The sequence below is a fragment of the Danio rerio genome, chromosome 9 (genome assembly GCF_049306965.1).
Source record: "Danio rerio strain Tuebingen ecotype United States chromosome 9, GRCz12tu, whole genome shotgun sequence".
Classification (NCBI taxonomy): domain Eukaryota; kingdom Metazoa; phylum Chordata; class Actinopteri; order Cypriniformes; family Danionidae; genus Danio; species Danio rerio.
Window position 1 is genome coordinate 31327528 of NC_133184.1, and position 25702 is coordinate 31353229.

At 34.8% G+C, this 25702-nt stretch overlaps 2 protein-coding genes and 2 long non-coding RNA genes across 7 annotated transcripts in view; 3 read left to right on the forward strand and 1 right to left on the reverse strand.

Annotated features, from left to right (window-relative positions):
- Positions 1–833, forward strand: part of trim13 (tripartite motif containing 13) — an 11959-nt gene extending 11126 nt beyond the window's left edge. For all 3 annotated transcript variants that reach the window (XR_012384951.1, XR_012384950.1, XR_012384952.1), the window contains exon 4: positions 528–833. The gene's annotated coding sequence lies outside the window, so the exon portion shown is untranslated. The remainder of the gene's footprint in view (positions 1–527) is intronic.
- Positions 1–7326, reverse strand: part of LOC141376149 (uncharacterized) — a 16367-nt gene extending 9041 nt beyond the window's left edge. Inside the window, exons 1-2 of the long non-coding RNA XR_012385490.1 lie at positions 6573–7326; positions 1870–1912 (exon numbers count right to left, since the gene is read on the reverse strand). This is a non-coding gene — a long non-coding RNA (uncharacterized lncRNA). The remainder of the gene's footprint in view (positions 1–1869; positions 1913–6572) is intronic.
- Positions 6856–17116, forward strand: LOC141376150 (uncharacterized). The gene is made up of 3 exons (XR_012385492.1): positions 6856–9406; positions 10520–10561; positions 15084–17116. It is a non-coding gene; the product is annotated as an uncharacterized lncRNA (long non-coding RNA).
- Positions 17117–17444: 328 nt separating this feature from the next.
- On the forward strand, positions 17445–25076 carry rnaseh2b (ribonuclease H2, subunit B). 2 transcript variants are annotated; one of them, XR_012384913.1, is made up of 11 exons: positions 17445–17580; positions 18372–18443; positions 18555–18662; positions 22805–22881; positions 22991–23105; positions 23335–23789; positions 23892–23994; positions 24074–24155; positions 24314–24359; positions 24597–24674; positions 24905–25076. XR_012384913.1 is itself a non-coding variant. In NM_200271.1 (11 exon segments), coding segments are annotated over 8 exon segments (651 nt in total). In that variant the 5' UTR covers positions 17456–17580; positions 18372–18443; positions 18555–18662; positions 22805–22830; the 3' UTR covers positions 25016–25075.
- Positions 25077–25702: the final 626 nt, after the last annotated feature.

A 25702-nucleotide genomic window follows, 5' to 3' on the forward strand; every position in this document is an offset into this window, starting at 1 on the left:
ATTATACGCTTAATTCACATAAAAAGTTACATTTTTATTATGCAACCATAATGTATACCATGAACATTTAACTGAGCTCTTTAAAAACTGCACATTCGGTATACAAATGAAGAGCAACAAATAAAAATGAACTTCTTTAATATTATGAATATAGAAAATATATTGTATAAGAGAAGTGTCATTTAACATGTCAGTTGTTGATTGATGCATTATTCCATATCAATGTGTTATTACACCCTATTAGATACATGCTAATTGTAAACTGTTCACACATAAATGCACACTGAATTATGACACTTTACAAGTTCAAATGTCTGTTATGAGATGATTAAGAGTATTTAAAACATTCATGATTCCCAGTGGGTTCTGTGTTGCTGTTGTTCCAGCATATTTACATTTGGCGCACGGCACATGACTGATACAATAAAATAACACTAATAATACAATAAGAAATATTTACACTATTATAATTTTTCTAAACATTGCTTTTGGCTGTACATTATTTTTTCTATTCTGATTTTTTACAGGATCAGAATTTATGGACATCACGGCAAACACAGATTTCAACTTTCCTGCACTGCACGAAAAGCCGGTCCTCAAAAATAATGGTATTAAAAGGAAAGTTACTAGCAATATTGACATCTACACCAGACTGAAATAATCCTCCAATATGGTGATTCAGCACTGACAACATTCTGCCTCTTACTCATCTACATCACCAGGAACCAAATCAACCGTCAGCTTCCCAAAGTACCGTATCCCCGACAGGAGACATCTCTTATCCATGTTATGCTTTCTTAGATCTTCCGTACAGCTATAAAAAAATCTGATAAACTTTTAGTATTTGCTTCAAGTTCGAAAAGCTGAAAGGAGACATCTGAATTGAAAATAAAAAGTACTCATCGTAAATACACATTAACCACAAATTATTTTTTATCTGACACCAGATTTCTAAACACAAATTTTGCTAAAAATAATCACTAAAAACTTCTGTAATGAAATTCTATTTTCGTTATAAATAAGAGAATTGCAGTGCTAACTATTAGGTTAAATACTAAATTAAGTTAACTAGGTTAAAATGAAATTAAAATACGACTTGCATATTAGGTTTCTAGCATCTGTTTATCATGATAATTGAGGTGTAACATTGACACCAAGGTTACGACCTAACTAACATAACTGTGGAATTCAGGTCAATGATGCAACGTTGATTTACAGCCAAAGAAATCCATTCTGATTATGCCACATAAGTTATATACTGTTTAACTCACTCAAAAAAAACCAGTTAATTTTTTTTCAACCAAGAAATTTATGTGACTTCAGAGATTGACAGGAAGACAACTAGACTTGTTCTCACACACTACAAACAATACTAAAGTAAAAACCAATGGCCTGAACCTGATATTGACATCAAACTTTAAACTACTTCTAAACCAGAGTTGCCATCTGTTCCCCCTCCCACATTTACTCACATCTGATGTGTGTGCTAGTTCAAGAATTACAAATAAAACCACTACAGAAATTACTATCAACTTACACTTTCACAGAAGCAAGTGCCAACCTAAACCGCTTGAGAAGAGTGAATTCAATACTATGAAAGTAATCTTTATTTATTTTTCTCTTTTCATTTGTATAGACTTTGTATGTGTAAACAGCTAGTATCTCAATCTAAAGTGGACATCTCATCGCTTGAAGGGGATTTTAAAGCTTTAATACCATGATGGTTTGCCAGATGTCAAATGCTGAAAGTGTCATTTACTGGGTACATATAGCACCTGAACTGCTTATCCACCATCTAAATGCGCTTTAGCTTCTCTTTTAAAATGATTAACAAATTTAAAAAATCAAAATATATAGAGATGTCATTACCTTGGATTGCTTTCTAGTTTCTGACATCCCAACCAAGCCATTCCTAAAAAAAACAAAGCAGCAAGATGTCAAAAAACACATTACACTCATAGCTGCAGGTTCAATAAGTTAATCTGATTTAATAGAACATCTAAACTTAAAAAACAGACAAATATAGAGTATAAAAACTAATTACTAAAAAATAAACCTGATACACTTTTAGTTTATGTGTGTGTTTTTTAGAAAAATAAATGTGACTGTGTGTCTTTTAACATCACTGCAGTGTGTGGTGTAAAATACTGGTTTTACGCGTTTATGTGTGTCAGTTACATCGAAAATACACCCATAAAAATACATTCGCGTTAAAGCTACAATGATCAGAATTATTACTAGCTTATAAAGACAAAATTATAAGAGTCTACATCCAATACCTCATTGTAAGCTTCTCTCAAAAGCTCTGAGACTTTTTATATACATAAAAATGAAATGATCCATGCAGAGATGCACGTGTAGCACAAAAACAGACTGATCGAGAATTTTTTTTGCCCCTCCTTTCACCAACTCCCCACGTCTTTTTTCCCCCCCTGTCTGTCTTGCACACACACACATACACACACACAGCAAACCCTTTGCTAAGATTTTATAAATGAGTAACTTCTAAAAGAGCAGATGAATTTTTATAATGGAGGAAAAAATAATATTCACAAAAAAAGTTATCAGGAAACGATCAGTGCTGAAACAGAGACATGAAAAACAAACCAGAATGACAGTAATGGAGCAGGTTAAAACGAATAGCCTGTTTAGACAACTTTAACTACATACATTTAAATAAAAATATTTATAAAAGAAATGAATTCATTTTTTAAATTGTTGCCATATAAAGGACATTAACATTTTTCAACCCTATGGTGTGTGCAATTGGCCAAGCCTCCATTTTGATGTTTAATCTTGTGCGCTAGCAACATCGTAATCCCACAAGATATGTGCACATTATGCGCACCATATAACACGATAATTTTGAATTGTGCCGTAATTATATAATTTGATTATACATAAAGCAGCACATCAGCTTTTTGATAACCTAGAAAGTGGTCATGTGCATGTGTGTGTGTGTGTGAGTGAGTGAGGGCCGGCAGAGTTCCTGAACGAGTGTGTGTGAGTGAGAGGAGGTGTGAATGAATGTTTAACATTTAACCTCTCTCTGCTTGTATTTTACTGAGCTCACATGACCTCAGGGTCAAAGGGTATCACCTTCCACTCCTCCATCAACATCAGCATGTGACACACTCGCACCCTCCGACAGGCTCGGCCTAATGCAGGAAACCCTCCCATGTAATTATTCAGGCAGTTCAGTGATCAAAAGAAAATTTAGCAAGGTTTGTTTTGCAAGTGAAACTTAAAGAGAATTTAAATAGGATTCAAAAAACTTTGTAAGAATAAAATAAATCAATAAAAGCAAATACTTTTATTTTTTCTAAAAAGTGAAAATTAAAAACTATACTCTTTTTACAATTTTTAAAGGTGTAGTGTAGCTACACTTTTGCCCTTATGATTATGAGAAGTGTGTTTGTCTCTGCCAAACACATTTTATGCCATAAAAAAAAACTTGTGTAAATATTTAGTCAAAGACAGAATGACAGTAGATGATCCTGCACACCTGTAAGGCAATGCTGCACCTGAGTACAGATACACAGTAATACACACCTGTGCCCCGACTGAAACCTCTCACTGTTAAACACACACACTGATCAAAGAATGCTCTGCAAAACAGCTGATGTGCAAAACAACTCACACATCCGAACCAAACTTAAAACATCAGTACTTTAAAGAGAGTCTCTAAACAGCCCATCATTGCTGGTTTGAATAGGAAGAACACACACACACACACGTCTCTATTATAATCATAAAAAAAGCAATGGTGGTGTCACAGATCCTTTTTGTGTGCAAGTGACAGCACAATTGATGCCGATTATTATAATGTCAACCCAGGTAGGACATTTTGGTTTACTTTTTTTATTTAATTAAATAAATAAATAAATAAATAACAATACAAAGAGAATGAGTGTCATATCACTACTGTGAATACATTAAATTTGGCAAACTCTGAAAATCCTGGCATGGTGTATGACAAATTTAACACGTGCATCTCATAAAATTACCCAGACAATTAACTGATAAATAAGGCCCACATTAAAAGAGAGAGAGAGTGTGTGTGTGTGTGTGTGTATTACAGCCTCTGGTCAGAAGTGTAAGGCTTCATTTCCTGCAAGTTCACGTTTACCCTCTCTCACACTCGCATGCACAAAAAGCATGAATTAGTGCTTTTTTTAACTAGCTGCTTATTTCTGTACACTCCATAATTTAACATTTTTAGCGTGGTCACTTTTGCTTTTCAAATCTTACAATAGGGCTGGCAAACTTTACACTCAGCTCCTTCTAAACTTCAGCCATGGACACAGCAGATCTCTCACAATGCCTTTTATGCAGCATCATTTTAAATGTTTTCATTTCGATATGAAAATCATGTCGCCTGTATCATCATATATTGAGCATTAATTAATCAGTGATAACAATAAAAACCTTAATGTCTTTTCTCCAAGCCTGAAATTTTTTTGGATGATTCCAAAGTTCATAAGAAAAACCTATGGGTGAAAACATGGTAGTTTCTTTTAAAGTATATAAAGAAAAATCTAACACAATAATCCAGTATAAATAAAAGATGCATATCAACATCAAGTATGAATGACACTCTGCTTAAAATAACCTGTAAATTAACATATGTTGATGGAAATATATAATAGTGTTATGACAATATTATTGAGTGCATTTATGTTCAATATGTGTGGGATTAAGTGACAAAATGTTGCAAATAGGGACCTGCTTTATAATACAAAGTGGCACTGTAATATTACTTAGTAATTTATGTCAAGTTTCTACAATAGTTATAAGTAAAACTTATGTAGACGGGTCATAACAAAAAAAAAAAAAGTTTCAGCACAGTCTGTGAAACTGTGTGGGGCATTCGAGTGTGTGCATGACGTGTCTGTTGATTAAACTGCAATGTTGCGAACATGATAAAGAGATCGTTGTGGTTTACTTGTGGGGGTTTCCCTACGGTCCCAAGCAGGATCAACTCATGGGAAAAAAACAGCCAGGAAAAAATAAATAAATAATAGAAAATACACAACACATTTACAGAAAAGAAACTCTCACAAATGTGTTGAGCTGATCTATACTGAGTTGACTGAATTAACAAAATAATATATATTTAACTGACTAAAATGGGATTTTTGACATTGGGATTTTTTCTCACACAGACCACTGCATTACAATTCCAGCAATGTGCAATTCTGATAAGCAATAAAATTAATAGTGGATGCGCTTCAAATGTAATTTCTCTATGTTATTTAGACAGACATTTTATATGTAATCATTCTAGAGTTAACTTGGAATTCTGTCATGAGGTTATCATAAGACTCACACTGGTATATGGTGTAACTTGTACTATTTTTTTTGTGAATGACTATTAAACAACACACTCCAAAATAACTCAAACTATGTAATTTAGGCAAAAACCAGACAGCAATTAGGCCTGTGGGACACAGAAGTAAAAGGTTAATCTTATTTTTAACATTCTATATTAGGCTACTTGTACACACAAGCATACAAAGCGCCATTTAAACATGCAAAATAAAATCTTAACATTAAAATATCAATATAAAAATGTTCTTACTATAAAATAAAACCTGCACTAATCTAAGATTATGCAAATAACTTCTATTAAAACTGGATTATTTGAACTCAATTGCCCTATTTGAGCTCAAACTGACCCTGGGTCTCAGTTAGGTTAACCTTCCATGACATCACATGACATGGACAGGCCTTTACATCAATCAGCACAATTAGGAGGTCAAAGCATCATGGTAATGACTTCATGACCTTTCTGCATGTGACCTCTGCATTAGGCAGCACAAAAAAAAAAAAAAAAAAAAAATCAACCGAAGTCATGGAAGTCCTCACGGTGCAGAGAATTTGCTATGGAGTAGAAATCAATGCAAGCAAAAACAACCGTCTTTAATAACTTTGAGCAAAGACAAAAAAATAAAAAAATAAATAAAAAAAACACGTCGATGTTAAAAAAGTGAGGTGCACACGCTGACAAAAAAGGCCGGCAAAAAAAAGCACAGCGACTGTCGACCAAAGATCACTGAAAGATGATTTGCTCTCGCTCTCGACATATAAACTGCATTTTCCACGAACACCTAAAGCAATTAATATGACAAATAAACGCTCTCGACTATTATACAACTAGGCCTTAAATTATCCGACAATGCAACCTGGTTATATAATTTCAATCTTAAAGGCCCGCTCGTATAAAAGTATGAATACGTGTCCGTAACACTAAGTGTGATTACGAGGGTTTCAAATTGCACGGGGGAAATGTAGCTGAGTGAAGTTGCAATAGCGTGGTACAGTAGATCAACACATTATGACGTGTTTGTTCAATCGAGAGATGATAAAACTCCTCCGACTCACTTTCGTCTCGACTTCATTTGCATCTTCAACTCTAATTCACTTTTGTGAGAGAGCTGATGCATTTTACATTCTAATATGTGGTTTGTGTTTTTGTTAATATTTACTATTCATGCACGCAGTAGATTAAAAACTGATTTTGATACTTATTAAACAAAGACACATTTTTTGCAAAATGTTAAGTTACTCACCTAAAAGGCCTGAGCAGTCATATTTGTTAATCCGTCCAAAAAGACAAAACGAAAAAAAGTTGGCAACTGAGCATTCTGAGAGCGCACTGTGTGTGTATTTATAGTTCAAGAAAAAAAACGGAGAAAATAAGAAAAGGCAGTCTGGTCATCGTTGCTTTTTTATTTCACCAAAAGAGTAACAAAAAAACTAGTAAAGAATAGGGCAGTGTTGGTCGGTGTGGCATCCCGGTGTATTGCTCTCTGATAGGCTCTCGGGCTCGCCGGCCGTCTCGCGCACATCACCAATCCCGCTCAAACTTAACGTTTAAAAAATGCACAAAACCACCTCGCTCAATCAAACGACCCACATCAACCCATACGTCGTCGCCTGCGACAATTTTCCGGATTTTTTATAGAATTTTCCCGGCATCCGTGTTTTTGCAGGATTTTTTCAAAAAATAATACAAAAATATCTCGTTTCCACAGCGCGCCTCCATTCGGACGCCCCTCTCGGCTTGAGATGCTAGCCGCATTAGCCTGCTAGCTCACTTCAGTCTCCACTTCACTATTTGTTGTCATTAGACATCGTCTTTTGCGTCTGCAGCATTCATCCACCAGGAAACTACTGCCTCGATTTTGTGCTCGATTTCAGGAAAAAAATCTCTCGTTGTTCCCTGGAAACAAAAAAGAGAAGCATTCCCTCGCTCAAATTACTGGACTACAGTACGGAGCCTCTCCAGGCAGCTGTTGTTGCTGTAGCTGCTCACTCGAAAATGGCGCCGAAAGCTCCAGTCTTCATTCAAATTGGCCGGAGCCTCCCCCTGCCCGCATTGGGCATGCCGGGACCTAGAGCACAGCGCTGGATTGGTCGAGACAAAATGCACCCTCAAACCGGCTAGCAACCAGAACCCACGCACAATATCCTTACACGGCCAACAGAGCACGGTTTAACTGTAGCTCTGCCCGTCTGTGTGTTTCAAACAGCGAGCGTTAGCATTAGAATCGCGTGCACGTCAATAAGAGTTTTAGGCAAATGTACGAGGTTATGTTAGTTGCTTTATAAGCTAAATACATTTCGACACTAAACTACGGCTGATTAAATGTTAAAACGAACATGAAAATGAATCGTGTGCATCTAGATTCTACAGCTATACTGAGCGTGTGTATGGCAAGCCGTATTAACATCTATATTAACCATACTAGTACCTATTGATATGCCATACTACATATCTCTTAGATTTTAGATTATATGGTAGACTTTTCCAATAACTTCTAGTGCTTATTTTAAGTACTACGGCTTATTACATTCTAGTACTTAATTATTAAGATAGCAGTGTGGTACTCATTCATTATACATTGATAATTACAATCCCAGCACACTAAAAAATGATTGGTTATTCAAACTCAAATTTTGGTCAAATGTGGACAATCCCAACCACTTGGTTTTGATCATACCCAACTTGCATGTGCAAGTCTGCAGTCAGACACTATAAAGTATTTTTGTGTATGACAACTAACCAAGCCTATAGCCAGCCTTTAGGCCACTTCTGTAATTTATTTATTTATTTTTTTAACTAACATGAAGTTCTGTGAATGAAGATTTGTTCAAAAGCATGTCACTGTTTTTATAGTTCTGCATTTGTGATATGCAGGAGGATGGGTGCAGCCTCCAAGTTGCGTCATTGGATGTTTTTAATACTTAATTTAACAGTGTTATTAGAGTGGAAAGATAACGAGTGGGGTTAGCAATTCTGCAATATGCAAGAAAAATTCTATTTTAAAAATGCATGATTTTACTCTTTTGCTGTGGGATTGCTTTTGTTTTGAATTTAGTAGCAATATCTGGCAACGTTGTATCCCCTTAAACTAGCAGAGGCAGCAATCATGAGTGTAATAGTTTAGTCAGAGGACACCACATTGCTCATTCATGGTCAGATGGACCAAAATATCAAACTGTACCATACCAGTTATACCATTTTTTCATAATGGTACCTAACAAAATAAGATAGTATCGAAAGGTTTCAGTTAGACTCGCTGCTGAACACTTGGTTTACAGAGAATCTGCCCTTGCTCAGGCCAACAAGCCAAGGGAACGACAACACAGGAAGCGCCAATTTTAAATACACAGCCGTAACATGACACCATAATAACACAATGACAGCTTACAGCATGCTCAAACAAAGCTTGTTGTCTTGTGGCAAACAACCACATGTTAATAAGCAAGAACAGGATCTACTTTGTAGGGCCATTCATGTGGCGCATCTAAACATTACAAAGGTGTGAGGGGCAACCGCTCACACTCATTTACCTTTGTTTTCCACAAAAAAAGGCAAGGGACAGAACTAACCAATGGGTTTATTATTTTTCAATTAAATTGGGTTTTACGTTTTTAATGCATAGGCTGCAAGTACCGTTAAAGTAAAACGGCATAGTTAATAGAGCAAATGTTAAAACGGCTTGCCATATAGTGTCCTAAAAAAAACACGATTTCTCCTCGTTCATGTCTTTACGAGAGAAATAAAAAAGAGATTAAGATAAAGGTTTCTTTCCTCTTGTCCTATTCTGAAGGTTCAGTTACTCTATGTTGCATACATGAACTGAACAGAGCGTCGGTCGACGATCCCTGTGGAGACGAAGGAAACGTCCACTCTCCAAGACTAGCCTGACAACAGAGCCTGCGCGCTTGACTACAGCAGGCAGCGAGAGCACTGCGAGCTGCGTCACTCACACCACCATCAGCGTGAAGCTTGATTGGGAGAAGAAAGAAACAGTGCTCCATCTGTCAAATCCGCCCCTTTCTGATTACTGCCGACTGCATCATTCGGATAATGACTTTCAAAATATGGCACTGCTTTGTGAGTATTTGACCATCAAATCCTGTTCATTGAGGAATATATAGTGGCTAAATAGTTTTCTAAAACTCAGCCATGTTTACAAGCATTAACTGCAACTGTGCAAAGTTAGACAAAGACTGTCTAGTATTTTTAAAAAATAAAATAGGTGGCTGTATTTCTCTTACTTTTTTAGGTGTAATAATTGGGTGGCACCACGGCATCATGCACATTTCCTATTTTTAGACACTGTCCACATAAACAATCGTGAAGTACCTGTATGAGAGCATCAACACAACAAATGTGTGAGTGCATATTGTTTTAAATAGATGCTAAACAGTGAGAAAATGAATTGACTCATATATCCTTAAATAAGCTGTAAAGAACGTGTCTATCAGGCGTGCCCAAACTTTTTGTATAAAGGACCAAAAACCAAATATCATTGAGAGCTGTGGGCCGAAGGTAAATATACCAAACTCTATTTCATTAAAGTTGCCATGGGTAATTTTAATAGTTTATTAGGAAACATTAATTCAAATCATAATAACTAATAACATTTACATTGATAGCTTATTGCAATAGAAGCATGAACAATAACATTTATAACAAAGTGGAGGTCAACGCTGAATACACTAATCAAGCAGAATTTGCCTTTGCCTTGATTTCTCCTCCATCTGTCGGGTGACACAGTACATTTAAAGTAAATCTAAATAATTTACACCATTTAATAGAAACATTTAATTTCAGTTAGCTTTTTAACAATTAAACAAACAAACAAAAGGTTGTATTAGATTTGAAATGACAATCTCCAAACCATCGTCATAATTTTTCCTTTCTACTCAGATGCAATGGGGGGCCAAATCAAAGGTTACCATGGGCCAACTTTGGCCCACGGGCCCTAGTTTGGGCATCTCTGGTCTATATAAAAGTAATGACTATCAACTTTTCTGTCATTATCTTTTGTTCTGCATGTTTCCTATTGCTTTTTTAAATGTCATTATTTTTGTATATTTTGTATATTGCATTTATTGCTAAATAAACATGTGGTTACTTCTCATTTTTATTATGAGCTTTACCATTTGGCCATGTCAACCAACAACTTCCTTATTTTAGTTTAAATGTTTTTTGTCTTTTTAGTTGCTCTCCAACACCACTTGGACTGCTTCAGAACCTCAGCATGTAAGCTGAAGCATGTCATAACTATAAACCACCATCACATAGACTAGCATCCGATCAGTACTACCACCTACAACATTCAAGTTCACAACAACTCACCAAGGCACAGTCCCCTTACTTTTCATTCATCCACTTCTGGACTTAATAAAACCACTAATACTATATTCATAAAATGTATAAACCCTACATTTTCTCTTTCCCAACAATTGCCATGTGACCAACTTGACATTTATGTAGCACTACAGATAATTCACTGTACATAAGTGGTATATTTTCCTCTATAATTGTGAACATATATATATATATATATATATATATATATATATATATATATATATATATATATATATATATATATATATATATATATATATATATATATATATATATATAAAATCAACGGGGAAAGTAAGCAATAACAAAGCGCACTAAAGGCAAGCCCAGACAAGCGCGTAAATCCTCACGGATGTCCCGCCTTTCAGAGGCAGTCCTCCGATGATGTAACTCTTTCCAAATATAGCGTGTTGCCGAAGCAGCCGCGCCCCGCTATTGGTGCAGCGCGCTGTCAGTCATGCAACGTCACGAAGCTAGTGTTATTATTGTAAACAGGGTGCTTACTTTCCACGGGCGCTCGGGTCCCGAGCCTTTGCTGCGCGCTTCTTTGTTCACTGCATGAGAAGAACACGACAAAAGACAGCCCACGAAAACTCGTTGTACACGTTTTGGATGTACTGTAATCGTTTCTGAACAAAACAAACAAAAACCGAGTAGTTAAATGCAGTCCTCAATCAAACCTGTTAGACACTTAACACGACTTATCTTGAAGACAGCCGGTAACTTCTGTAACGTTATAGCACTAGTTATTGAATTTGACAAGCAATGCGCTTTTAGTATGCATTTTAAATTGGGAACAGCGTTCTTTTATTGACGTGACGACAGAATAGAACTTTTAGAACATTAACAACATGACGTGTGGGCACAGTTATAACTCACAAACTTTCGACAATAGTTCGACGCCGATCGCTCGCTGTCGTCTATTGCCACTCCTGCGATTAAGCTAGTCTCATCATTGTTTCAACAAAATACATTTTAGTTCCTCCCCTTTAAACTGTTCCACTGGAAATTGAATGCCACGCAAAATCTATTTAAACAGTTAGGCTAATCACAACACAAAGAGACCGATTACCATAACCACCTCGATATGAATGGCACTTACCCAAAGAGCTGAGAAACAAAAACGAGGATGTGTATGAAGACATCACTTGACTCTGGAGAATCCTCTAACAAACATTTTCAAACACGTTAACAGTTTAATTTCAGTTCCCATAACAGTTTCAGCTTATTTACAACCGTTTCACAGGGTATCGAGGAAGTTCTTCTTTTGTTCCAGTATTTATGCACAGCGTCAAAGTTGCGCGTTGAGGTTGAGGAGGCGGAGCGGTAGCGCTGCGCGAGAGGAAGAAAAAAACACACACACCAAGCGCCAGTGCTCGACCTTAGATACTCAAGACTCAAACCCTGCGACCCACACTGAATCAGATTAGGTCACGTGCTGCGAAGCGGCTACCGACTCGGCTGTCATAACTGCAAACAATCCTGATCTCGACGACAACACCGGTGTGCCACAGCATGCGCGTCAACGAGACTACCTTTAGCAGAGCGCGAGCTGCGAAGTGCCTTACTATGATCCGCTCAAGTGCACGTTCACAGATAATTCATTTTATATATTGTTATATCTCTGCAATGTGAGATATTTGATTGAAATGATGATAGAGGAAAGAAGCATCCATGAACAAATGTGTTCGAACTCATACCCCTGCGTAAAGAAACATAATAATATAGCAGCTAATATTAATATTTATAAAATTAATAATTTTGATTTTAATGAATAGAAAATGTTTTGTTTGGTTTGAAACATGCAGCGAATGTGCACCAGCTTAAGCCTACTTGAGGTATATTTGGGTTTTACCTCAAAAAAAGTATAAAGAAAGAACTCGCAGTGATTTGAAACAGCTGCCTTCTGCTATTGGCTGGTGTTTAGTGTGTTCAACTGCGTAAAATCTGCCAAATATCATCATATGCTGAACGTCACTTTGGTTTGGATGCATGGCACAAACGTTCAGCACTAAGCAGAACTGCTTGAGCACTTTTTCTGTTTTAACAATTTCATATTTAAGTCTAAGGTGTAAAAGTTTAACATATTAAGGATTTCTTGTTAGTCGTTTATTTATTCATTCTATTTTGAAAGTTAAATATGCACTTTTCACCTTTTTATATTGTTTTTTAGGAGAGCAAAAAACATTTTACACAATTTCGCATTGACTTCGAAAATTGGGGTGTAGCCTAATCCAGTTGCTTGTAAACAAAGTAAGTGTTCGTATAATTGATTAATGCTAAATCCTGCCTACAATATGAATATTTATGTGAATAGTTTTATTTTGAAAGGCACGTGGCGTATAGGAAGTTAATTTGAAAGTGGGGCTATTTATAACAGGGGAAAACACACGGCCTGTTGACACAGCTGAGGTGAGGTTTTCAGCGTTTTCCAACCTTCCTCTACTCACTCTCAAACGAGCAAATACAGGAGGACGATTATCACGAGCCTACGTGGCCGTAGGTGTGTTAAGGATTAAGTCGAATACATAAACAGGTGTCCAGCACAATAGCAAATAATCAAAAATGATTCCCTAAATGACAGTGATTTAAACAATTTGTCATAGTGCATTTCAATACATCTGCCGTTTGAGAAATGAGAACATGCAGATGTTTTCATGATTTAATTAAGATTATCGTAATTTTAGTTGTGAAAAAAAAATAATTGTGACAAGTTCCAAACAAAGTTTATCAATTTGAAAGCATTTTAACGACGATACGTTTAATAGGACAAAATGCGATTTTAAGCAATGAACAGGAATCACAGATAAAGAAAACTGAGTAAAGTATGGATTTCTTGTTGCAGAACAAATGAAAGTGCATATACGAATTCATTTATTCAATTATACGAAAAACTAACGTAATCCATCGTATCCTTTAATTTTCTGTAGTTTTCAAAACAAGATAGTTTAAATATAGTACCTGTTTAAATCCACATAAAACATAAATACATCCATACCGATAGGCTCCTTATTTACAGTTTTAAAGCAATGTTTGCCAACACTGATAATGGCAGAACAACACAAAATGAGCTGTATCTTATTATTATGGGCAGAATGCGCGATAATAAAACACTTTATGATTACAATGCAGCTTCTGTCGAAACAAACCCTGTTTTCATTGCGAAAGCTCATTGATTAAAATTTTTCGTTTTCACCACCAATTAGTCAAAACGAATTTCCTGTCGCACAAAGTCATCCGATTGATCTGATAGATTACGCCCGGTTTGACTCATCAGAATGACAGAGATGCAAACTATTTATCAAAACACGATATTCACATTGTGTTCACTGAAATTAAAAGCCGATTATTAGTGGTCATTTCATGCAGTGCATCTCATGCTTATCAATTTCATATGGTTCTCGGGCAATGGCAATTTATATAATCCAAACATTTTAGCAAATGAGCGCGCATCTGATTTCAGTGAGTTCAGGGTTAGTAGACTGTTCTATATCTGAACTTTCGTATATGCAAGACCAAAACAAAAACCAGTCTTGTGTAAAATGTCACTGTCTTTCCAGCAATGTTATGGAATCATGCTAATGTTGCAAGATGCGTTTGCCTAATTTTGCATGTGTGTGGGAGGAGGTAAAGCTCAGATGCAAAATAAGAATCGTTATTCCGATCTCAACCAGTTTATAAAACAAAGCAGCAAGTCAAGCCCGAGCTGAAAATGTCACTGCCTGTATATGAAGTTGAGCCACGCTGTTTGTTTTTTTTCCAACCAGATTTTATTCTGCATGTTTCAACACAGAATTACTCAATGATGGTGTCTGTTACATCGTGGTGGAAGAGAAAAGATCATTGGATTAGTTCAGTGTAGAGTATGTTAGACTAATAAATATATGTCAGTCAGAACAATATTTCATTATTAATATTGGTAAGACTTATTTTGATGGTCCCTATTGCACACTGTGTTGACAAAAAGTTGCATTGCAGCTACATGCCAATTAATCTGCTTAATATTAGCTGACACTGCTCCTTCAACAGACATTTAACTGACTGAGAAACTTTGCAAGTACATGTCAACTTACAATACCCTAACCCCAATCTAACAGTTTACTAATAATCTATTGAGAATTAGTTGTTGATGCAATGTAACATTTAACTAAATGCGTTAAAGGGACCATCAGAATAATGTGATTCCCTATTGCTAATATTTGGATATTAGTCAGAAAAATAATAATTGTGTTGTGTTTATTATGTGGTATTTAATTTTTTTAAGGTAGATTAAAAATTCTACTTGTGAGAATATTTTAAAACATTATTCCATCATGACATAAAGCAAATTAAATTGATATTCAGTGTTTGTGAATTATGTTTAAATGTTACATATCCACCTTTCCCTCCTTGTGATGGTTTATTTCTCCAGCTGGGATGTCCTAGAGCCCCTCCTCCACCTCCAGCATGTCCTTGCTCAGCAGACCTTGGTTGACCTGAATACCTCAGACTTATGGCAGAACAGGGGACCCTGGTTCTTAATCAGCAACACTTGAATGCCCACGCATAGAATGTGTCAGTGCATGTCCTGCTTAGTTATTTTAATGAGTGACAAAAGTGCTAAAAGACGTATTTTCCCACAATGAGAGATGAAGTGAGAGTTGAAGACAAAGGGAGTCATTAAATGTTAAGATGGGTCACATTCTAGCCAACAGCAGACAGATTGACAACAGTTATTAATAAGATCCTGAAAATAAAGAAAACGAAAACTGAATCTGTGTAAGCAACAATAAAGTGTCAACAGTTCACAAGTATGCTGAAATGCTTACACTAATTTATTGACCTTATGTAAACAATGTTTCTATTCCGACTATTTTCAGTAGCATCTGGTCTACATGTAGGCTACTTTATCTTACTCTTACTTTTTCTTGCCTATTTCCTGCAGGTTGTTTGATACTCGTGTACACTCACAGTCGAACAAATTAAGCCTTTTAGTGACCGAGATGAGAAGCGTTATGTATTTGAAGAATATTAAGAAGTGTAATATAGTGATGAGGTAAGACTTAATAAGCAGCGCTATATAAGGTGAAAGTAAAAACTATTCTGTCTGAGGGCGTCTCTTCGTCCATTTCCAAGATACTGGCGCCATCTTGAGGTAATTGACAGGAACATCAATTTTCTATAATATTTAGTTCTATATGAGTTTTGGGGTATTTTCAGATCTAATCTAGGAGTACAATATATCTCTGTCTCAGATTATATGGTCTAAATATATATTATATTGTATTAATTAATAACTGAATTGATTGTTAAAAACACATTTGGTCAAGGAAGAGAACTAAAATGTTGGGATAGTCCCTTGTTTATCTGTGAGAAACTTTAATTTTTTTCACCAGAAATAGAATAGCATTTAGGCTGTTTAAACCTTATCAATTGCAAATTTAAAGTTGATCCTTAACTTAAATCTAAACCTAAGTGATGAAACAATAAGATTGTAGCCTAGTTAATCCAGGTTTATTGTGAAATAAAGTCCAGGATCAAACATTTGGTATAATTGTAAACCACATGCCTCATATTTAGGCAACATAATTCTTAGATAAACTTTGATTTAATCCAGATTTTAGATTAATACTGCTGATGGATCACAACCTGACAATGTGAATAAAATGCTTTGTAAATAAATATTATCATACTGTGCAAGAGACACCTGTACCCTATGCACCACTGGCAAAACCTGACAAGATCCTGGGGCCGCTTGAAGTGCTGGAACTAAGCAGACACCTCAAGACTTGTCTCTGAGTTTTTTTAAACATCCTTCCTAATATTGTGTGTCTTCCCTCTCAGTGCACATGTAGGCTATGTGTGTACCAATAATACACACATTAGTTATTTAAGCTGTATAATAAATGTGTCATGTAAATGTTTACAGTAGGCTATATCACAACAAAAGAGAACAGCTTTGCATCTTGTTTTTTATGTTTGGGTAGAAGTTTATCACAAACGATTCTTTTTTAAATATTTGTAGCTGGTGGTGTTGCACAATTCCCCCAGACAACAAAAATAGGCCACAAAGAAAAATGTACTATAAACTATTTGTCATATAAATAAATACATGAAGAAGTCCACAGACATATTTATGCACGTAGATAACTGCAGCCTAATGAACCTGCTGTGAGTTTGATTTGTATCATAATAGGCCTGTCAATGCAATAAAATTAGGGTACTCACCAATCAGGTCTGAATAGCTTTTATAACTTCACTAATCTATAAATCCATGCTATAAATAGCTATAAATGTAGAAATTTTATTTATACAGTGAAGTCTATACAGTGTTGTTTTACATTAGATTAGGTCGTTCATTTTCAGTACTGATACTGAAATACTGTACACTAAACTCAACACCTTACCTTTTAATGGTTTAAATGGTAACAAGAACAACACTCTTTAACAATAATAATTTAACACAAAAAAGAAGAATCAGTTGATTAAAATGGAAGACCTGAAGGCTGCCTGGTGCTTTTAATGACCCGCTATGTCTTTAAGGAATACTGAGAGACCGTACCATTTGGAGAGAAGGGTGAACACGGTGCACTCGATATTTCTTTAGAGGTGCCATTCTCCACTCCCGTTCTTAAAAAACATAACATCTGATTTATTCGCAATATATTATTAAGGAATGTATAATATTGTGCAGCACTACCTAAACAAACCCTAGAATAAAACTTGAAGTCGAGTACTTACCCCTGCTTATGTGTAACTCAAAGATTTGCCGCCATTTTTCTGAAGGCACAACATTCACTCGTCGCATTTATACACAGCGGACAACTTGTTTTTACAGTTTAACTTTTAAAACTAGTTATTTGAAATGACTTCTAAAAAGAAACGGTCTGCACACACCGAGAGCGACAGTTGGGTTGTCATTGCTCCAGGTATCTAACATTTGCTACGTTTAACGTTAGTTACTCTGTGTTGCTGTTGCATGTTCACACATGTCCCTACATGCATTGTATACTAAACTTATATAACGTTACTGATGTTATAAACAGTCTTCAGTTCACATCCTAATACACTGAGGACTCGTTATGAAAATGTATTTATCTTTATGCTCTATGTTTAACCGTTAGTTACATTCAATATTTTAAATGTTTAAAAAATGAGCTTTTCCTGCTTACCAAGACTGCATTTGTTGAATACAGTAAAAATTGTGTAATGTTAATGCACTATAAAATAACTGTGCAAAAACAGTTTATCATTTAAATTAATAATTTATTCCAGTGATTTTAAAGATTAATTTTCAGCTTCATTACTCCAGTCTTCGGGTCCTTCAGAAATCACTCTAATAGTAATTATTAGTAGTAGTGCATATAGTGTATGTATAACGTTATTACGTTACCATTTACTACCTTTTAATTTTCTGAGAATTTCTCTCCTCTACTTAGCATAAGATATTTTGAAAATGTGCTCAATCGAACAACTTCTGGTCTCCATTGACCCCCATGGTATTTTAATTATACCATGTAACTGCAACCTTTTGTTTTGGCCACATTCTTCAAAATATGTTTTTGTTTTCAGAATTAGTTTTTTCGATAAGTAAATGACAACAAAATTTTCATTTATTTTGAGTAAACTATCCCTTTAACCACCAACATCTACATTAAGTTTAGTTATGAATTTTATTAATCCACTTATATTTTCCTTCTGTGACTTCCCTTTTTTTCAGATTCAGCACTAGACACTGGCAGGTCTGTCGACAGTGATCCTTCCTTCATCAAACTGAAGAATCCTTCTACAGGTGGCCTTTTGACTCAGTGCACTCATTTACTGCAACTGATGGTTTAGAGATGACGTGGATCAGCTATATGAACCTTAACTAACTGACAGTTCTGTCGTTGTCTGAGTTCAGGTAGTTCTTCGCTGTACCTGTTTGGCTGTGGAGATTTGAGTGTTTATGAAGTAAAAGCTTTTTCTGAAGACTTCCGGTCTTGGTTTATTGGACAGACAGTGCAAAGAGGTAAGCTCACACTACAGAGAGTGAATCGTCCATTAATAGGATAGTTCACACAAAAATAAAAATTCTGTCATAATTTATTCACAATCTATTTCAAACCTGTTTCAGTTTCTGATAGTAGGACTGCATGATATTGGAAATATTTTACATTGTAATATTTTTTTGTTCTGTGATATACAGTAAAAGTTAGAATTATTGGCTCACTGTTTATTTTTTCCCCAATTTCTGTTAAATGGAGAGATTTTTTTAACGCATTTCCAAACATAATAGTTTTAATAACTCATCTCTAATAACAGATTTTTAACTGATTTTTTTGCCATGATGACAAAAGATAGATATTTTTCAAGACACTTCTAAACAGTTTAAATTAACATTTTTAGGTTAACAAGGCAGGTTAGGGTAATTAGGCAAGTTAATGTATAACTATGGTTTGTTCTGTAGACCAGGGGTTCCCAAACTTTACAACCCGCGACCCCCAAAATAATGATGTCAGTGATTTGGTACCCCCATTTTTCAAGGTGGTTATACTTTAAAAATACACAACTATAGGCATAAAAAACATGAGCATATTGACAACATACAAATGCAACAGTCTAATAACCGTATAATGTTTTTTGTAGTCATTCATTAATTTAATTCAAACATAAAAAAATTAAAGGCTGATGGCTGATTTTTGTTTGTATGTTGTTGTTGTTGTGTCTTTAACATAACTATTAACTATCTTCTGTGGGTTATGAATAAAATATGGTAATTCTAATAGTTTACTCAAATGTATTTGAGTTTTGGAAATCACTAAGCGACCCCTTTTCATTGTCCCGCGACCCCTCAAGGGGTCCCGACCACCACTTTGAGAACCACTGCTGTAGACTATCGAAAAAAATTGCTTAAAGGGGCTAATAATGTTGACCTTAAAATAGTGTTTAAAAAAAAACTGCTTTTATTTTAGCCTAAATAAAACAAATAAGACTTTCTCCAGAAGAAAAAATATTATCAGACATACTGTGACAACCCCCTTGCTCTGTTAAACATCATTTGAGAAATATTTGAAAAAAAAAAAAAAATTCAGTGGGGGGTAATAATTCTGACTTCAACTGTACATTGCGATATGAATACAATTTCATGAGATGACTTGAATAGCTATTTGGAAATAATTTATAATTTTAGATTCTGTTGGGGAGTACATAATGTATAATAAACAATCTACAAGTTTAAATAAACTCAATAAAAAAGAAACAAATGAAAAAAATAGCCAGTTTTATTGTTTTCTGATGAGTCGAACTGTATTCAGGTATAAAGTAATTGAATAATAAATTGTAAAATAATACTGCATAGTCTTCGTTTTAAACAATTCAATAAAATGTATTGTTGTTAATTTGTCAAAGTTACAAATGGTAATTTGATTTATTTATTTAGAACAGAAAAATCATACATAAAACAATTCTTTAAACAAAAACACATTTCAACATGGTCAAAATGGAGCAGGATGAAGCACAAGCTTATTATTTTCCCACCCCATTACCACACACGTCATTCGTCTATTACTTCATCTTGTTTCTTCTTTTACTTATCTCTTCTTTTTACATGAGACATATGAGCTTTAAATGAAACATATTTTATCCTTTTGGCATCTTTGACATGATAATTGTTTAATTTCATTTGTACATTCACATTTTGTAACATACACTCAAAAATACAAAGTGTTGCAAACAGCCATGAATTGAAATAGCATCATACCTTTCTATTTTTTTCTTTTTCAATCACCTCTATTCATCATAATCTTCCTTTAATAATATATATTTATACAACTTTTCGAATTGATTATTATCCTGACATTGTTTGAGAATCTGTTCCAGACTGTTCCATAATTTCACACCACATACACACATACACCATTCTTTTAAAGGTTGTCCTTGTTTTCAACCTCTTAAAATGTTGTTCTTCTCTCAGATTATATCCCCCTTGTCTTAATTCAGAAAACTTTTGTATGCATTTCGGAAGTAATTTATTCCTAGCTTTAAACAGAAATTGTGCTGTTTTAACTTTAACCAAATCATTGAACTTAAGTATCTTTAATAAAAAAAAAAAAAGGATTTTTATGCTACAAATACCCCACATTTTTGATCAGTCTAATTCCTTTTGTACAATGCAGAAAAAGAATCGTAAATTAGATGTATATTAAATACAATAACTCATATGGCAACATAAGTGTGTTACAATACAATTACATTATATTTACATACAATTATAATACATACATTTATTTATTATCCAGGATAAATCTTGCTTCATACACTATTGCTACAGTTTTTACTGACATTAATATCACATTATTTATTTGAGATTTCCAACAATTACTTATGCCTGAATGCATTTAAAATTCTCATACAGTCAAAGGACTCGAAAACACATGAAATAATCAGTTATAATCCAGACTCAACATTGCACATACTCACTATGTGACTATTGCGAATGATCACATTGCGATATCGATGCTGAAACGATATATTGTGCATCACTTGTTTCTGCTGTTGAACACAAAATAAGATATTTTGAAGAATGTTGGAAGCCTGTAGCCACCGACCTGCATAGTACTATAACTTCACCCCAGGGCTGGGCGATTAATCGAAAAGTAATTGACATTTACAGCCTATAATTGGTAAATTTTTCAATTACTTTTCCTACCATGTGTGTAGTCACGTGACCCAGCTCTGTTTACACTTCTACGTCAAGCGCAGCCTTCACGTGATCGCACACCACTCACATGACTGATGGGGACCTCTCAGAAATATGTAACTACACGTCACGATGACATATAGCGCAGGCTCTGTGATCGGTCTGCTTGGTAGTGTTGTTTAGTGTGGGCTATGCAGAGAGGGCAAAAAAATAAAATAATCTTTTGTTAATCTTAATCGAGTTAAAATGTTCAATTAATCGAGATTTAGATTTTAGGCCAGGCCCTAGGGCTGTACGATTTGGGGAAAATATCCCCAAATAATATTTATATATTATTATAAATATATTATTATTATTATTATTATTATTATTCATTCATTCATTTTCTTGACGGCTTAGTCCCTTTATTAATCCGGGGTCGCCACAGCGGAATGAATCGCCAACTTATCCAGCAAGTGTTTGCGCAGCGGATGCACTTCTAGCCGCAACCCATCTCTGGGAAACATCCATACAAACATTCACACACACTAGGACAATTTAGCCTACCCAATTCACCTGTACCGCATGTCTTTGGACTGTGGGGGAAACTGGAGCACCTGGAGTAAACCCATGCAAAGGCAGGGAGAACATGCAAACTCCACACAGAAACACCAACTGAGCCGAGGTTCAAACCAACGACCCAGCGACCTGCCTCGCCCCTATTATTATTATTTTAATTATTATTATTTTAATTATTTGTACTTTTTTTTTTTTTGACAAAATTTGCGATTTGATTTGATTTGGATTTTAATTTTGTAGAATCTCAATAATCTGTTTTGTAGCTTCTTACTGATGACATGCAGTGGGAGTTAATTTAAAAAAGAACTGAAAGATATTAACCTAAACATTTATTCAAATTTATTTTAAAAACTCAGAAATGAAACACTAATTTTTCTCTAGAGCAAACACTAACACAAATTAAATGACCTTACCTTTCTGTAAACAAGTTGAACTCAAATTATGGAAATAGTGTAGCTTATTATAAAAAAATATATAAAATACAGATCACTCAGCAAAATAACATGGCTGAAACAACTCTGAAACTGTACTTTGCTGTTGCTTGCTACTAGAGTGTCACTGGCAATACTTTCAGTTGACTTTTTAGCAAGACTCATTTAATTTTGCTCATACAAATGGCTAGTAGGACTATCAAACACGGACGGCAGTCATGCATTTGCTCTGGGCAGGGAAAATGAAATAATACAAATATATTTCATATCACAGCCTCTTGCGATTAGTTAATAGCAACATTTCAAATCGAGATTACGATTCGATTTCAATTAATTGCACAGCCCTTCTTTACCATTCTTTACATGTATGCTTTTGTGTTCAGCAGCAGACAGAAACATGTAAATGTTAATTTCAGTGTGAACTATTCTAAAATGTTATTGTGTTTGTTAATTAAGTGAACTAACAGCTCTTTGTGTCCACAGATGGTAGACTGCTGTACGTGACTCCCATGGATCCTTTGTTTCTGCTGTTGCCATATATTAGCAGTGTTGGCAAAGAGGTAAGTTAATACCTAAAATAAGTTATTCCACTACACATATTTAAAAAAAAAAGAAGTAATCCTCACATTTACATGAGCTTCAGGAGTAATGCCAGCACTCTTTTCACAGGGAAAGTTCCAGTCGGTGAAGCAGATGGTGATGGATGAGGATTATCCCGGCTGCTCAAGACTTCTGCAATGCAAACAGGGTCTAGACTCCCTTCATCATGTGGCTGATGAGAAAGGTGTGCTTTTGAACCTGTATGCAATGCATGTACAGATTTACATGATTTGTACTAAGCTAGTAAGTCAGTTGCCCCAGTTTGCAAATTATCCATTTAAATTGTTCTAAATTATACCACAAATACGTATTGTTAAGGTACCCGGATAGAAACAAACCTAAAAACATGGTAGAAAAACATGTTTAGTTATTAATAATCAAAATCTTAACTCATAAATTTTTTCGTTTAACAGGTTATCCTGAGAACATACATCGCTTAACCAATCACGATAAAGATTTCTCAGCATGAAAGGCTTGCGACTGGCAGATTAGTATGCTTTTTCTTCTCGGTAAAGTAGGAAATTGAATTAAATGTGAAGGATGAAAACTGACATGTTGATTAACAGGGCAGTTTTTGCAATGACGAGAAGATTTTTAAGCAAATAAGTGAAGACACAGTTATGACAACTCCCCCCCCCAAAAAAAAAAATAACAAGCAAAAAATAAAATAATATTCAATGATTATTTTGCCCCCCATGGTGTCCACACCAGTCACATGGTGGAAAACTGTGAACAAAGCAGAAAAATATACACAAATGCATTGTGATATCTTAATATATAAAAACATAATTCTTGTTTTCCAGAGGTCAATGATCAAAAGTATCACAAATATAACCTGGAGAAGACCTTGGAATGGCTAAAGAAAAAGGTTTAAAAATAAAGTTTTAATTACATGATTTTGGAAACCATTTTATTAATAAGCATTTGGGAATTTTTGAATGGGATTTTGACTATTTATTTATTTTCTTAGGTTCAGCGGACAGTGAATGCACTCAAAAAAGGTAACATCTCTGTAGGGGGAGGAGTAAAGTCCAGCACATTTGTCAGAGTCAAACATGAAGATGCTTCTGAAGGTAAGATTGATAAATAAATGGGTGGATTGTGCTTTTTTGCATTATTTGCAATTGTAATCATATTTTATTACCCTTTTAGAGGACTACTTGCGTTATGCACATGGCCTCATATCAGAGTACATCAGTGAAGACTTGAGCAAAGATCTCCTTAAGCATCTGGAGTATGTACACATACATGTTTTAGGGTGTGTTCACACTTACAGTTTAGTAACCTGCAAAGTATGAACGCACCCTACATACACAACATTCAGATTTTTATCTTTGTTTCTAATTTATGTAGATGCAATTTTATATATATTTTTATTTATTATGTTACAAGGTTACCAGAGATTTCCAGCCCTAAAGAAGCAGAGCCGCCTTCTAAGGTGAATCTTACTGCTTTAATTGCTAGTTTTGTTTTACTCTATGCTTGTTAGTGCCATGCTTCAGTGTTACTATGTCTGGCTTTGCTTTAATTGATTTTAATCCTTGTTATTCATATCTGCTCGATTTTTATTTGTCCTTAAACTCAACTTGGTTTTAGTCTTTTTTTCAAGCCGCATCATAAATAGTCTTTTTGGTGGATTTTGTGTTTTTTCTGACTGTTGTCTTGCATTCGTTAGAAACGAAAACTGTCAGATAAACCAGTAGAGGCTGGAGAAGACTACACCAAGTTCAACAGTGCCGATTTTGCACGAAAAGTGAGTTACAATCACAAACACAGTGCAAATGGAATGAACGTCACTGTAGAAAGACACTTGGTAAAAAAATTAGACTGTTTCTTTTCCTTTGCATCTGCGCCTAAATCATTCAGCGTTCATTTGTGCTTCACATTTTGTTTGTTGTAAATGCATGTCTTGCTTAATTTTAACTACCGTACTAGAGTTTTAATCATTTCAATATTTAAACTACTGTTTGTGTGTTATTTCAGCCACCAAAGAAGATGACTGCAGCTCAGAAGAGTCTTGCTAAAGCAGACAAAACTGGCATGAAGAGCTTGGCATCGTTCTTCAGTCCAAAAGTCAAACAAGAGAAAAACTGAGTGAGTGAGTGTGAGTTTGTGTGTGTCAAAACATTTTTGCTAATAAAATAATAGAAAGGTTTTCTACTGTTTCTTTCTATTTTTTTGCTGTTCATCGTGTGCTGTGCAATTCTGTCCAATATATATTTTTAAAGAAGTCTGTCTAAGGCTGCAGTTTCTTAATAATTAAACTATATATTGTAAAATCTGTCATTTAAATCAACTAGTTTCTGTTTCAAAGCTAAAATAGATCAAATGTACATTATTCCTGTTATGAAAACTAAAGACTGCAGTGTCGTATGATCTTCAAGAAATAATTCAACTATGCTAAGTTAGAAACTATTATAAGTTTAAAATGAAAATAATTAAATAATTAACATGAAAATAATGTAACAATAAAAAATTGTTATAACTAGGCATGGGACGATAACCGGTTTTAAGGTTTATAACCACAAAGATTTTCTGTTATACTGTTTCTAAGGTATGTTTACATGTATATGTTTTTTCTGTGTAGTAAAGAAATCTGCGTCTTGTAAACTAATGAACCTAGCAGAAGTCATTGATTTATTTGAATTATTTGGCCTGACATGTTTACTGTTCCAAAACATTATAAATTTGAATTGTAAATTAAAAAATTGTCAAATTAAATACTGTATACAGGGTTTCTGTGGGGTCTTAAAACATCTTAAATCTCAAAATTTTAGGCCT